This window comes from Zootoca vivipara, chromosome 9 (assembly GCF_963506605.1).
Source record: "Zootoca vivipara chromosome 9, rZooViv1.1, whole genome shotgun sequence".
NCBI lineage: Eukaryota > Metazoa > Chordata > Lepidosauria > Squamata > Lacertidae > Zootoca > Zootoca vivipara.
Genome location: NC_083284.1, coordinates 28278283 through 28293623, shown reverse-complemented (window position 1 = coordinate 28293623; position 15341 = coordinate 28278283). Strand labels below are relative to the sequence as shown.

General features: G+C 41.3%; 1 protein-coding gene across 1 annotated transcript; it reads right to left on the bottom strand.

Moving 5' to 3' along the window:
• Positions 1-338: 338 nt before the first annotated feature.
• Positions 339-6168, bottom strand: REC114 (REC114 meiotic recombination protein). Its single transcript, XM_035112013.1, has 6 exons — positions 5950-6168; positions 5411-5500; positions 4247-4330; positions 2244-2456; positions 1699-1746; positions 339-500 (listed from the first exon to the last, which is right to left on the bottom strand). Exons 1-6 carry the CDS (start codon positions 6154-6156, stop codon positions 339-341), a joined length of 804 nt encoding a protein of 267 aa, XP_034967904.1. The 5' UTR covers positions 6157-6168.
• Between the last annotated feature and the right edge of the window lie 9173 nt (positions 6169-15341).

The window sequence follows — 15341 nt, the reverse complement described above, 5'->3', positions numbered from 1 at the left end:
AAGAAACAAGACACAGCTACTTCAGACAAGTGAAGCTGAGGGACCAGGTCCCTGACACTGTGGTAGAAGCAGGATTTCTCCATTAAGATTTTATATTCTTATGAAAGACCCTTTTGTGTTAATGTCCTTTCAGCCACAATAACAAAAAGCAATTTTTTTCCCATGGCAATTTAAAGTTATGTTGTTTTATGCATACCTCTAAAACTTGTGTGTATTTTCTGAAGTGTAATAAACAGATAACCTTTTTAAAAATAAAACCACTAGCTATGGTACTCTTTCTCAGTTATCTATATTGAATTTATCTAATCGTAATACATTTTCATTTATTGCTTTGATTCCTACTCATCTGTAATTTTTTTCAACTGGTTCTCCACTTCTTGCACAAATGCTGGGAAGCTCTGATCCAAGAGACACAATCGAATGAAACTGCCTAGATCTTCAGCATTCCACTGGGAGTGTTGATATGCAAGAGGAAGCTCTATGTTTGATGTCAACACATACTGCAGAAGCAAGAAGATATGGTCAACTGCTTACAAATAAAATAACAATGCTTTCTACCAATTTTGCTCTGCCTAATTAAGTCCTTCTCTTGATGAAATCCAAAGGCATTGGAACAACTTAAGTACTCTTTCAGAATTATCCTTTCCCTATTTACTCAGAATGGCCACTTACCATCCTCCTGGTGAGCACTGGTTGCGGCACCTCCTCTTTTGCCGGAATGTGACGCAACATCTTAGTTGGTCTTCCCCCTTGGCCCTTCTTGCACTCAAGGGCTGCAATACATAGCCTGCTGCAGCTAATTCTTATATAGATTATAGACGTATATACACAGTGTGCATAAAGGGTTTGCATCACTTGAACATTAAGTCGCTTGCTGCAGTTGAAGAGGTGTTGGGCTGCCTTAATATGTAGGAACTTTACATCAGATAGCTCAGTGGTTGGAGCTTGAGAGTCTTAATCTCAGGGTCATGGGTCCATGCCACTCGGTATATATCTACCATATATCTATACAGTATTCCACTGTTCCACAGCGTTTACTTCCAAATAAGCATGCACAGGATTGAAGCTTTTGTCTTCTAAATATGCTATTAAAAATAATAAACTGATTAAAATGCAGGAAACAAGAGCAGAGAAACTCTGCATTATGGTCTTAATATATTGTTTGCTTGTTTGTAATTGTCTTTTTATATTGTCCTCTTCTTGGGTGTTTTTTTTTGAGGCGGTTTAGTTGGTCTAGCCCTTTTGTCTCCAGGGGCATTCATAAGAACCTGTGGCTCTTTTTTGCTTTTTACTAGGGTGTCTGGTTCCTCTGAGCCGGCTGTTTTGTCTCTCCCTCCCACTGCTCCATTTACAGAGAGCACCAGGTTAACTTAACATAAGGCAGGGCAGGGCGATGGCCATCCATAGCCAATCATAATAAAATATGTGAACATGTCTAACACTGTCTTTCTCTTTTCAGTGCACCATGTTCTCAAAGTGAGGCAGACAGGTATCTTGCTTGCAGTGAGGAGGGGGGTTCTGGAGATGGAGGGGTGATTCTTGCCCTTTTGGCTGCTGCCAGTGTTTTGGTTTTCCCCTTACTTATTAGGGGGTATGTTGTTATTTTATGTGTCCTTAGATGAATGTCTGTGTTATTATCATCAGTTTCATTATTCTGCTCTGTCAGAGACATTATATGTCCTGTGCTCAACTATTTACCTGTGCTAGCTCTGCTACAGATGCTCTTTCTTGTGCTTGATTTACAATCTAAAAAGTATTGAAGATAAATTCAATAAATGTATATTGCCAAAGGAATGAAAATAACAGAAAAATGGAATGAGCTCCCCCCCGTTTTTGTGATCCAAAATATTTAGAATTTGTGTGCTCCAAAAAATTACTAAAATCAGAAGAGCCTTCTAAAGCATCACTCCAGTAGCATGTTTGTATTTCACAGCAGACAGCTGGGGTCAAGGTGACCTGAAAATGGTCAGAATCCCATGACTTTGATACCTAAGGGCTATTAAAGTATAAAAAGGTAATAAAAAGAATAGGTAAACATGCATTCCTGGCTGAAGCCCAACAGTTTTTGCAGGGCCAGCCCTTACATTAGGCACGCTGAGACAACCCCATGAAGCGGGGGGGGGGGGGGTAATCTATTTTGCCAACCCAATATTCCTATTTTATAGAAGAAATGTAAACAGTGAAAGCAGTACTTTTCTGTTCCTTCTGTCAATCCACCCCCTACATACACCCCATCACCTTACAATGTGCTCAGTAGGTAAATTTTGCTCAGCATCTTTCATCTGACGCTCATTATCCAGCAGCAGGCTGTGAACTGGTTGCAATTCCTGTCTAGCTGCATTCACTTCTTGAACTGGAACATAATCAGCAAGCTTCTGCACACAGTTATTGCAGTGCTCCTCTGCCTGTGTTTTGGAGTCTCCAATAAACTGAACACGAAACATACGGTGTTTGCTCTATTTCAAAGTCACAAAAGAGAAAATGAAACTAACTTTCCAGCTCCTTAATTTAATTCATGCTGCCTGCCTGTTCTAGGTGTTTATAGATGCAGTGCTAAAACCATCAACCTGGGTATATACATACACCTACAGTTGTGATATATTACCATCACTTTCTAATGGAAACTAAGAAGTAGCTAGCAATAGCTCGCACATCTAATACTTGCTTTTTCTGACCAGTAGCTCATTTTTTATGAAAAGCTTTTCTTTTAGATCTTACTGAATTGGTGCAGCAATGACAATACAACTCACAATGGCCACTTACTGCAAGACCCCTGGGAGCAGTGGTTTGTTGCCTGGCACAACTGTGGCTGAGCTAGGCGCCCTCTTCCCATCCTGCGCAGTTGTTGGGGGACAAAATCCTCCTGTGGCCGCGCAAGTGGATGGGAGACTGTCTGTTTGAACAGGCCAATGACGGGCAGGCTATTGGGTATGGCTGCATCATTCATAAAGGAGAGCTCCCAGTTCATTCGGTGGTGGACAAGGTTGGATCCTAGGGGGGGGGCAGCATTGGGAATCCCATCCCTCCCACTAAAAATATTTAGGTGCCCTGGGGTCCAGAAGGCAGTGCCTGTTCTGATACCCAGACAGGAGCTAACTAGCCATGGCACACCTCCTAAGTGGAAGTTCTGGATGGAATGCTCTGATCTGATGTACGTCATAAGGTGACCCTTAACCCAAGATTGACCCAGCCAAAACAATCAATCACCAGTTGGGCTACCAAAAGAAACAACAGACACTTGGGTGTGGGGAGTCTTTTTGGCTCACACTCTGATGGGTGGGATACTGATAAAACTTATCGCATTGATTTGACTAGAACTTAAATGTAACTTGCTTTTTCCAACCTCAGAGCTTCTTTTTCAGGTATTTATTTTTTTAAAATTAGTGTGGTGTTTAATGTGACTATATGAAGACCTTTATCAAAAACACTCTAGGCTGCTTCATATGGTCATTTTTGCCATATCAATAATTACCGGTCACACAACTTTATGGAGCAAAGTATTTTGTGAATGGTGATTGTTGCAACAGTATTCACAGCTGGCACAATTCTTTAGCAAGGTCTTCAGATATATAAGAAAGAGGACTTGAATATATAAATAAATATGACAACTGAATGAGTACATCAAAATATGACATCTAAGTAAATGATTTTTCTTGAGTGTACCAAATCGCATGTAGGAACTCCAAATTGTATTTTTAATAAAATAAAATAAAATAAATTCTAATACTTGTGATGAACTATTATAAACCTTTTCCAAAGCATGTAATCCTATTATTTCCATGTTTCTTTGGCATAAAGCTGTCAGAAATGTAGATTTATAATCAGGCAGCAGGAAACCAAAGAGTACAGAATTAATGAAGGTTTTTCCCCCCACATAGCCTCTGATAGCATTCTTCATCAAGTGCATTGTTCAGCAAGAAATGCAGTAGTTCCAGATCTGTGCAAGCTGTCAAATTTTCTGTGGTACTGTGGATGATAAGGAAGGAGGGGCCTACCAGGCAACATACAGCACAAAACAGAAGGGTTTTCTTTACATTGGATTTTGTGTGCACATAATCTTAAAATGCCAACAAAATAGATGTGTAAGGAGCACACACATACCTGGAACTATTCAAGGTTTATTAAGTGAACATAATTAAAGTATAGAATAACGAAGGGAAAATAATCTAGACAACTGTGTCAGAGAACACCAGAGAGAGATATAAAAACATGCTAAGAAAATAATTTTGAATCCTGAACAGCATACCTTTGTTTTTGAACCAAACAACATGCAATCTGCATTTCTAACTATCTTCAGCCATTGAGAAGCATCAATCAATGAAAAACCTTCCTGGGAGGGAAAAAACATGGCTCAATTTATCTACAGAAAAAGCTCTGAAGCAGGAATACAGCTTACAGTCTATTTCAAGGGCTATCTGATCCAAGTCCAGGCTAAAGATAAAGAACCATAAGAAGGAAGAGCAGGGGCCTTAAAGTTGCCCATAAACAATTAACAGTTTGACAGGTGCATAAGCATATATACAGTAATGATTAGGAATATTCTGTAGGGATGTTGCGATTTTTTAAAAAGTGTTATTAGAAGGCAGTTAGCAGAAAACACGCTCCTCAAAAGCAAGAACAAAAACCCAACTAGCAGCAGCAAACATCATTGTTCCATTTTGGAATTATTGTTCAATCACACGTGCTTTTGTTGTCTTTCTGAGTGGAGAAAATAGGAGCTTGCAGTGTGAGCCTGTGAGCCACTTTGCACACTCAAGAGACATCTAAATGTTAAATATTTTTATTTCTTTGGCAAACTACTGAGATCAAAGTCATCAATGAGGGATTCATTTTTAAAGTGGAAGGGAAACTATCATTATCATGGGTCTGGAGATCAAAGTGTATTCAGAGCGGTCAGAGCCCTTAAATGGTTATAGTATCCCGGGGTGGGTGGCTAGGGCATTATTCTGTTTAATTTTGTATTCCAGCTAAAATTTAGCCCATCCAGATCAGGACCATGGCATTGGGGAGACTTTCTGTAAATTCTTTTTTACAGCTGGATCTAAATTACAGACTCTATGGCTAAAATATCCAGCCAACTTTGTTTTTTCTCCTGCACCCCCTAATCTGCTGGGCACCCCTTCCGAGTGCTTGAAAGCTTTCTGTCTGTTTTGTGATACTGGGTTTGTCCTAATAAATTATTGCCCAACTGTGAACTTTTAATTGGACTATATAGCTTTCTTCTGTGCAAATTTGCACAAAATTTGCACTTTTGTTATGTGCAAATTTGAAAGCATCTAGCAAAGTTCTTACACTTGGAAACCATTTAAGATGTGCTTAGTACAACCAATATAACATTCCTACAATGAACACTGTGAAACTGAAGGGATAATTTCAATGAACACAATTACTTATGAAAATGAATACTCACCATTACTTCCTTTCCTCTGGAAATGAAAAAATGGCCAGAAACAACTATGGTAAGAGCAAGGAAGCCGGATTCCTTGTTTGATTCCAAAACCTTATTTATGATGACAATGAAAAAGACAATGTGTATGAGGAATTTATCTTTTGCTTCAAAGCAACTATTTTTACAACATACTGTATATGAATTACAGGTACTTAAATCTATTGGTGCCTATTTTAAGAAACAGTAGTAGTTTTATTTCATCACTAAGCACCTATAGGTGCAGAATTTTCTCAAACTTTCTAGATTTCTCAAAAACACCTACTGCAGCTATTGTTTACTTATCTTAAGTCTCTGAGACACAGGGGCAGACAGTATATTGTTACAAAGACTGGTGCCTGCCCCTCTCTCGGCCGAGCAGTGGCAAGAGCCCATGGAGTTCCAAGCACACGAACGGTCTGTGTCCCTTTGGAGAATGAAATACATGGAGACTGCCATGCATGGATGTCATATTTTACTGACATTCAGGGTCCTCCGTATAGGCTCAGCTAAATTAAGCTTACCTTCCAAGAGCCTGAGGAACTGCCTGATGTTCCAGGTATGAATGTGCCATAACGTCTCAGCATCCATTCTGCAGCATTAAGGCAGGAAGCAGCATCCCGTGACTGTTCTGTTTCGGGAATTTGGTCTGGCAGTGGTCGCTCTACTTCAGAGCATGAAGCTGGATCACAACTGACCCACCCATGGCTGTTACTGCTGCCTGTCGCCATCTTCTAGGCTACAGTCACTTGAGAGGAAACCAAAAAATGGGGGAACCTACCAAAATCAACACAATTGTAAGATTTAGGCAATAGTCCAATGAAGCCTGTTTTCCATCCTAATACTGGAGGGGCCACGGAAGTGACTTTAGTCCACAATGCTTAAAAAGTTTGGGACTAGTAGACCCAGTTTGAGTTGCACAACTCAAACTGATTACCATATTTTCCGGAGTATAAGATGACTTTTTAACCCAGGAAAATATTCTCAAAAGTCAGGGGCCGTCTTATACGTCAGGTGTCGTCTTATAGGGCGGGTGCTGAAACTTCCAAGCTCGACTGGAGAATCTGCGGTCGCCGCATATGGTGGGGGGAGCTCAAAAACGGCCGCGGCCGCATCCCCACCGTATGCGGCAACCATATGAAAGCAGCAAGGGTAGCGTTGTACAAGTACAGTAGAAGAAAATCCACTCAGCAGGATTCATGGAAAGAAGTGACTTAACATGGTCCCGATGACGAGGTGAGGGGGTGCCTCACCGGGAAGGTGTAAGTGAAGGGCGGAGCAAGCGGCAGGCGTCCGGGATACCTGGGGTATGGAAAAAAGAGATAGAGCAGCGCTGTTCCCAGAAAAACATGCCTCTTTCACCTGTCTAGCCCGCCCTTGTATCCTATTGCCGTACCTCCTTCTCTGCCTCTCAGATCTTGCTCCTGGGGACTGCAGTGAAGCGGCACAGGCGCGCATGTGCGAGATCTGAGAGGCAGAGAAGGAGGTAATAGGATACAAGGGCGGGCCAGACGGGTGAAAGAGGCGTGTTTGTGCTACCGCTCTGACAGTCTTGGAGACTGGGAGGGCTGGGCAGGCAGGGAGAGCTGACCAATCCAAGCAGGCTTTGTATACAACAACCAGCCAATCGCCAGTAAGGTACATCACTTGCAGTGATTGGCTGGTTGTTGTATACTGGGTACCACATACAGTACAGCACCAGTATTTGTACCTGTTCATACAGTATAGCACCAGCACATACAGTACAGGATACAAATGTCCAACAGTCAAAACCCCATCATGGCTCCACCAGCAAGAAGAAAGAAATATGAAGCCAGTTTCAAACTTAAAGTTGTAAACTTTGCCATGGAACATAATAACTGCGCTGCTGCAAGACAATATGGAGTAACAGAAAAGATGGTTCGGGACTGGAAAGCAAATGAAAAAGCATTAAAGAGTATGCCAAGGGGTAAGTGTGCATTAAGAAGAGGCTCCCCACATTGGCCAGAACTCGAAAAACATGGTGAATGAGCCAAAATGGTTATGTAGTGACATGAAATAAAATATGTTTGTTTGCACTTCAGTGGGCCAAATCTAACCCAGATCACAGCAACAGATTTAAGGCCACTGTATCCTGGTGTACTAGATTCATGGGAAGGCATAATATGGTACTGAGGCAAAAGACGAAAATTGCCCAAAAGTTACCTGCAGATCTTGATAGCAAAGTAAATAGTTTCCATCAATACGTAATACAACAGCGCACTAAACATGGCTATGCATTAAGTAGTATTGGAAATATGGATGAAACTCCAATGAATTTTGATATGGTTGGAAATAAAACTGTCCATCAAAAAGGTGAAAAAACAATTTTAATTAAAACAACAGGACATGAGAAGTCCAGTTTTACAGTGGTACTAAGATGCACAGCTGATGGTGCCAAACTGAGACCAATGATTATTTTTAAAAGAAAAATAATGCCGAAACTCAAGTTCCCTGTTGATTGTTTTGTACATGTGAATGAAAAAGGCTGGATGGATGAAGAAGGGGTAAAGCTATGGCTTGATAATGTATGGAGCAGGGGACCAGGTGGACTTATTCAAAAACGTAGTCTACTGGTGTGGGTTATGTTCAGGGCTCATTTAACTCCCAGCACCAAGCAAAGGCTTGCAAGACTAAACACAGATACGGCAGTTATTCCTGCAGGACTGACATCATTGGTACAGCCACTGGATGTGTGCCTAAACAAGCCATTTAAAGATCGCATTCGAGAACAGTGGAATGAATGGATGGTTAGCGGCGAAAAGTCATTCACAAAAGGAGGAAACATGCATGCTCCACAGTTGGATGTTTTGTGCAAGTTTGTCATAGAAGCCTGGAATGATATTGATGCAGAAACAGTAATCAAATCTTTCAAGACGTGTGGCATATCAAATTCATTAGATGGTATGGAGGCGCCAATAAGAAAGGTCTACATCAGCAAAATCCCTCCAATGTTGCTATACGGGGTGGAAATATGGGGGTGGAATTTGAAAGCACTCCAACGCCTGGAGACCCTGCAAAACCTCCTGGTAAGAAAGATCTTGGGTCTCCCCAACGGGACCATCCCCGCCCAATTAAGAATGGAACTGAGACTGCCATCTATTGTGGCAAGAGCTCACATCAGGATAATCACTTATTATAAATCTCTTGCAGAAGTCCCCAACTCGCTTCTTGCCAAACAAGCCTTTCTAGCCTTTACTGGCAGCCACATTTGGTCAAAAGGCATGGAGGCCATCTGTGAACGTTATTCCCTCCCAACTTTCTCCGTTCTGATCGCTTGGGACAATGATAAAATCTGTAAATGGATTCTAGACAGGAACGAAGCACTGGACCTGGCCCTATCTAATGCGGCCAACCTATCCACGTGGTATCCTCGTGTGAAGGCAGCAAGAACTATGGCTCACTATTTGAGCGACCTGACGAACCCTTCACAAAGAAGGGCCTTCACACTTGCCCACTCCCATTCCATTCCCACAGCATTTTTACAGGGTATATTTTCCAACACTCCCCCTGATCTCAGACTGCCCGTGCAACAAGGGATAGAGGATTTTATCCATTTTTTCTTTCACTGCCCTCTATACGACGCAATAAGACCAAGGCTCCTCATACTAATCCCTTCGCTTATCGCCTTGGAAGACGACCACATGAAATTTCTATTGGTGGACGCTAACCCCAGGGTTACCCGCGGAGTGTCCATCTATATCTTGCAGGCCCTGAAACTCAGAGCTCTCTCGACTGGCTTTCTCTAGATGCGGATTTCACTAAACATCCCCCAGTGGACAAAACACACATGATGCATCCTAGTTTTTACTAAATTCTGTTTTATATCACATGTTTTTTATATCCAATGTTTTGTAAGTGTTTGATATATGTTCTGTATAATAGCGGTAGGTTACCGCTATTATTATTATTAATGTTTTATGTGTTATGTGCTATGGCCAACCGGCTAATGCAATAAAATTTTGATTGATTGATTGGTATGGAGGACGACTACTTGTGGAAAGAGGAAGAGGAAGCCGAAGCTGAAACCACACACCATCCGATACAGAATTCGATCCATACGATGACTGCCTTACAAATGTATCACAAGATGTCATTGATGTACTTATGATATCAGATGACGAATAGGAGGATTTTGAAGGCTTTTAAAGGGAAACTGTCACGCCAGCAAAACCTGTAAAAATACCGTAGCTTGCAGTTATGATGGGCGTTGCTAATTCGCCAGGGACTTGCCCGGCACTTGCTCTCTCTCTTATTGTTTGTTATCTTCCTCCTATCATCATCAGTTCCAGTTTGGTTGACAGGTTAGAAAACAAACAGCATGGCAGCTCCCATGGGTTTATTGTCTTATCCTTCCTTTCAGCTTTAGAGTGAATTAGGAAAAGTTTAATCCACTTGCACTGTTTTATGTTTACATGTTTGATGACAAACAGCCTTATGTTTATGTGACAGTTTTCCTGTTAAGTACCTGCATGTCATAAGCATTTGAATTAAAATTACTATATTGAAATCAAATCTGATTTATTTATTTTATTATTATTATTATTTTGGTGTGCGTTGGAAGAGGAGTAGTCTTATACGGTGAGTATATCCCAAACTCTATATTTCAACTGGAAAAGTTGGGGGTCATCTTATACGCCCAGTCGTCTTATACGCCGAAAAATACGGTAATTTTTTGTTGCATATATTTCAACAATCCCAAAGTTTGAGACATACATTGTAATTTGCCTCTAAGGTTTCAATACCTATCCCCTCTGGATTAAAGAAATAAAAGGATTACAGAACTGAGGAAAGCTGGGAGTGGGGCTAAACATTGGAAAATATTGATGAGAACAGGATGGAATAATACCAGGAAAAAGCAGATTTATCCATATAGTGATGAACTTTTAAAATTCTATGGCTGGATACATTGGTTTGAGTATTGTTTTAAGGGGACAGCAACTAAGATTCATTTGTCAATGTTCTCAAGGAAATATGTTCTGCCTTTCTGTGACATAATGGGCTTTTTGCTGTGAAGACAGCTGTGGGGAAATACCTTGAGTCAGATGATCAGCCTTGAAATTCCTATTTTAAAATGGTCAAATGAGGAGACACATGGATTGAAAATTAAAGAGGATTTTGAATGGAAGAAACTTGGAAAAAGTGGACTGTGCTGTTAAGAAGTAAAAGGAAAACATTTAGTGAAAGAGAACTATTAGGTTCTACTGTACATTAGATGTCAAATCCACTTGTTTTAATCTAAGGAAGAGCAAGCTAATAACTAACTGTAGGTCACTTGGCACATGACAAAATTTATGTATAATATTTTGACAGCATGGATAAAACAGAAAACTATACTTGATTGATTTGTATTTAATTATGACTCAGTGCTCACATGCCATACTCTCCTTTTGATACTACTTTCTATAAGAAAATGAAATGAAAGTATCATTTTGAAATGCGTATTAAGTCAACAAGCTACTACAGAACTTTATTCTGGTGTTCTCTGACACAAACAATTTATGTAACCACAGCCATCTTTCAAATTCTCCTAAAACCTTCTCAAATGTTTTTTCTTGTTAAGGGTTACATGTCATTTTTGTTTAGCCAACTTGTTATAATTTTGAGAGACTTCAAGTACAAACAAGGAGGTAATAAAAGTTATTGCTGTCCATGGAAGCCGCCGCCACCCAGAAAGTCACTTCTCTCTCCTCTTCCCGCCCTATTTTGTTCAAAAGTCTGTCATGAGAGAAATTCTGTGCAAGGTACTACCAAACTCTGTGAATACCCTTTGCGATATTCAAATTGTAGATCAAGGCCCAAATTCAGTTTGAAGAAAAGAGCACAATGGCAGCGTGCCCAAATACCTACAGCAGGCCTTCAGAGCAATTGTATGTTTGAATGATTGCTTCACATGTGCAACTGCATTGCCTCATGTGGGGGGGGGGGTGGTTCATTTTTTGGACTATTATTTACAAACACACACCACAATTCTATTGTCAGATTAAAGTTGTATGCTGCCTTCTTAGTCCAAAAATAGGCTTCTCGCTGGCTTTAGAAAACAATAATGGCAAAACAGATTAACAACAGAAATCCTAATTATAGAAGAGCTGCCTCATAGAAAGAAAAAAGCCGTCAGGAGCTGAGGCACTTGGTTAGGCCTTGGGGGGGGGGGCGACTCTTAGAAAATATGCTTCCTCCAAATTAAAACTCCTAGCAATTTGAATTCACCCCCTCCAGCAGTTTCCCATATTTTGTCTCACAGGCCTGAACTAACATCCATTCACAGAACCTGTGCAATTTCTTCAGCCGAGAAGGCCTGAGAGATGAGGGCTTGCATCCAGTCAAAAAGCCTGCTGAAAATATGACAGTGGCTTGACAAGACAGGCTTTTGAAGGAGCAAACAGAAGTCACCCTCAAAAGGCCATCCCCTCTATTCTGTCTGAGGGTTAGATACTGTGAGAACTCAGAAGGGATGGTGTTAAGATATTGATTTTTAAGATTTTCCACAACAACCGTTTGAAAAAGCAGGGTGTAATCCTTTGTATTTCCTCACTTCTTATAGTGCTTAGCTTCCCCAACACATCCCAACTGTTTCATTCTTGTCCTTAACAAAGATTATTTACGTTCTATTTCTTTTCTTTCTTTCTTTTTTAAATTTTAAAATAAGCTTTATTTAAATTTAGTTTAAAATACATTCAGCACATACTCAAAAGAACACAAACATACCAAACAGACACTAATATACAAATAATAATATACAAAATCATGTGTAAAACTAATAGTGAAATAATCTAATCATAAGAGTAGTCATCTGGTGATGTAAATAATAATAAACGAAACCATAAATATTCTCAAAAATACATAAACAATATTTCTTCAGCCATGTAAATTTTTGGTTTGTCTGAAAAGTTATGGTGTTTCCAGATAGGGGCTTAATATTGCATAAAGCGTCGTTGAGGCATCACAAATACGAAATCTAGAAGTATGGAATTGTTAACCATTTTTAAAGAAGGGTAATTTGAGCTTTGTTATAAAGAACCAAATTCTTGTAATAGCAGCACTCCTGCTAGTGGCATGAACTGGAAAGGACTGGAAACAGGTAGAAAAAACTGGGATTGACTGTCCTGAGTGGTAAGGAGGGAGGCATAGCTGCCAAGTATCCCGTATCCGCCGGGAAAACCCCTTTTTTCTTACCGTTTCCCGGCGGTCTCCCATTTGGCAGAAAATCCCGGCATTGTCCCTTTAATTTGCTTCTTCCCGGCGGCCATTTTTCTGGTGCCGCTTTGCCCTTCTATGGGCACCAGAAAATGACGGCGTCGGCGTCGGAAGTCGCTTCCGCGCATGACCGGAAGTTGCGTGACGCGACTTCCGGTTGCGGTTTGCCCTTCTATGGGCATCAGAAAATGGCGGCGCCGGCGTCGGAAGTCGCTTTTACGTGTTTCCGGTCATGCGCGGAAGCGACTTCCGGCGCTGGCGCCGCCATTTTCTGGTGCCCATAGAAGGGCGAAGCGCCACCGGAAGTTGCGTCACGCAACTTCCGGTTATGCGCACGCTGCCGATCCTGGATCTTTACGATCCGGACTTGGCAGCTATGGAGGGAGGAAATATGGTGTGTATAAGATATGGGGATATGGGTTTATGATTTAGTGTCCCCCCAGTCATGTAGCTTGGGGGTAGCACTGGGTAGCATTTATGTTGGGGGCAACACGCCAAAGTCCAAAGTGATGCCCAAGTCCAGGGCGCCCCAGAGCATGGCACGCCACTCCCCAAAGCAGTGCAGCCTGGAGCTGAGCTTGTAGGGCACTGAGCTGCTGAGGGCGGCTGAGAAGGATGCAACTGGGACGTGCTGGCCCCGTAGCACACCTGAGCCACAGTGTCTCTCCTGAGTGATGCGGTGGATTGGACATCTGCAAGTACCGTGCCGTCTGAAAAAGCAGCATGGGGCTGGCCTCCACCCGGAGGCAGCAGCAGACTCTCTTGAGGCTCCACGCTGCTCAAGTTGCTGCGCTATGCTCAGGCACTTTGATTTCAGTAGTGCACCCTGCCCCGCAGGTGGCTTGCCTTACGCCCCAGCGGCTAGCTATGTCGCTGGTGTCCTCTGAAATTACTGGGTTTTGCTTCTTTTGTTATCTTTCCATCCCACTCTTCCCACATCACTGCTTTTGAAGCTTCCCTGTGCCCAATCCTATGCATGTTTACTCAGAAGTGTGTCCCACTGAATTACAGTAATAATAATATTCAGTGAGGTTATGTATAGAGGATTTGTTACCTCAGTTGGGGGTAAGGGCTCACCTACTAATTATAATTAGAGTAGGTGTATTACACAAAATAGGCACTTTTTTGGCCTCCACTAGTGCACGGTTTCAGGACCAGGATTGCATGGTTTGTACGTTGAGTAGGCAAAATTGCAGATTTTTCAGTAGCAGGAGTAATGTAATGGAAGGTCACAAGAATAACCACGCAGTGAAACTGACAGGCATGCAGAAGACATTGTATATTTGGATGACACAATGAACAGAATAAGTAACCTGTCAACATATATGCACTTTTGTAACCTGAGGAAATCTTTACTAAAAACTTATTTTTTAAAAAAAGCAATCCTGTTGAAGAACAAAAAAGCTCTTTGACGAGTACCATAACTACCCAAGATGTTAGACATGTTGGAAATTATTATCATGAGAATAAACAAGGCTGGAGTGCTTCTCTATCAAATGGCCATCCGTCTAAGCCTAGTCCCCTTGAATGATGGCTGCCCCCCAGATGTACCATCTAGCAATCATTCTCTAAGGGCCGAGTCTCAGTTCTATGTTCCTGTGATAACCAGTCAACGGAATCCCTTCAGCATATAGTTTTTACTTGCCCTCTGTATAGTGCTGTCCGGATAAACTTACTGAGACCATTAGTCCAAAAATTCTCTGGACTTCCAGTAGAGACTCATCTCACCCTATTACTGCAAGACACCGACTCGTTTGTAACCTTGCAAGTGGCAAGATTTTTAACTTCTGTTCTGTCCTATAAGAGGCGAAATGGACTGTTACATGAATCCTGAAAGCTTTTACCATTTTCTTTTTCCTAATTTTTATACTATCTGTAATTATTATATTTTTAGCTCTATATCTATTTTTACTGATTGTAAAGCAAGTATGTCTCGTGTCTATTTTTATGTGTATATGAGCTTAAAGCTGAAATAAATCTATCTATCTATCTATCATGAGAAAGTGATTGGTTGTTTCACCTGACATGCTCCATCCAAGGAATGACAGACTAGTATTGTCAAGAACTGGATAGAGGAGGAATGGTGGAGACCACCTCCCCAGCTTGAACCTTCCAGAGAAGAGGAAGACAGGTTTTATTCTGTTTAACCAGTTTTTCGTTGTGCCTCCTGATCTTGCTATGGCTGTTGTATTTGGAGCCAGGAAGGAATTTGCTTGTAGACTAATTGGCCGGTCTAGAGGTTTTGCCTTCCCTATAGCAAAATGTCACAACTTTTTGGCTGTTAAGACACTGGGTGGGATTCTAGTCTTCAAGCTTTGGGTGAAGAGGGTTTATCTGCTTAAAATAATTTTAAGTCACATGTTTCTGTGGCAAAAAAGCAATGAACAAATTCAATAAATAAAGTAATAGCCCTGCTCAGTTATATATTCTGGGAAATTGACAGGTAAAGGCATAATACACTGACTACTCATTTTAGGCTGCAAGATGCCTTTGGTTTCCATGCATTGGGCAATGTCATGCCACTATGGGAGCTACAGGGGCTTACTGAACCAATTCCACCTATTTAATGTGAAAATATGTAGATTTGCTGCTTTAAGGGGGCATGGCTCATTTCTGAAGGATAATGACAGCTATTAAGATAATGGCAGTTATTAAGAGAACGGCAGTTATTAAGATCTAGATGGCGGCCCGCATGACTTAC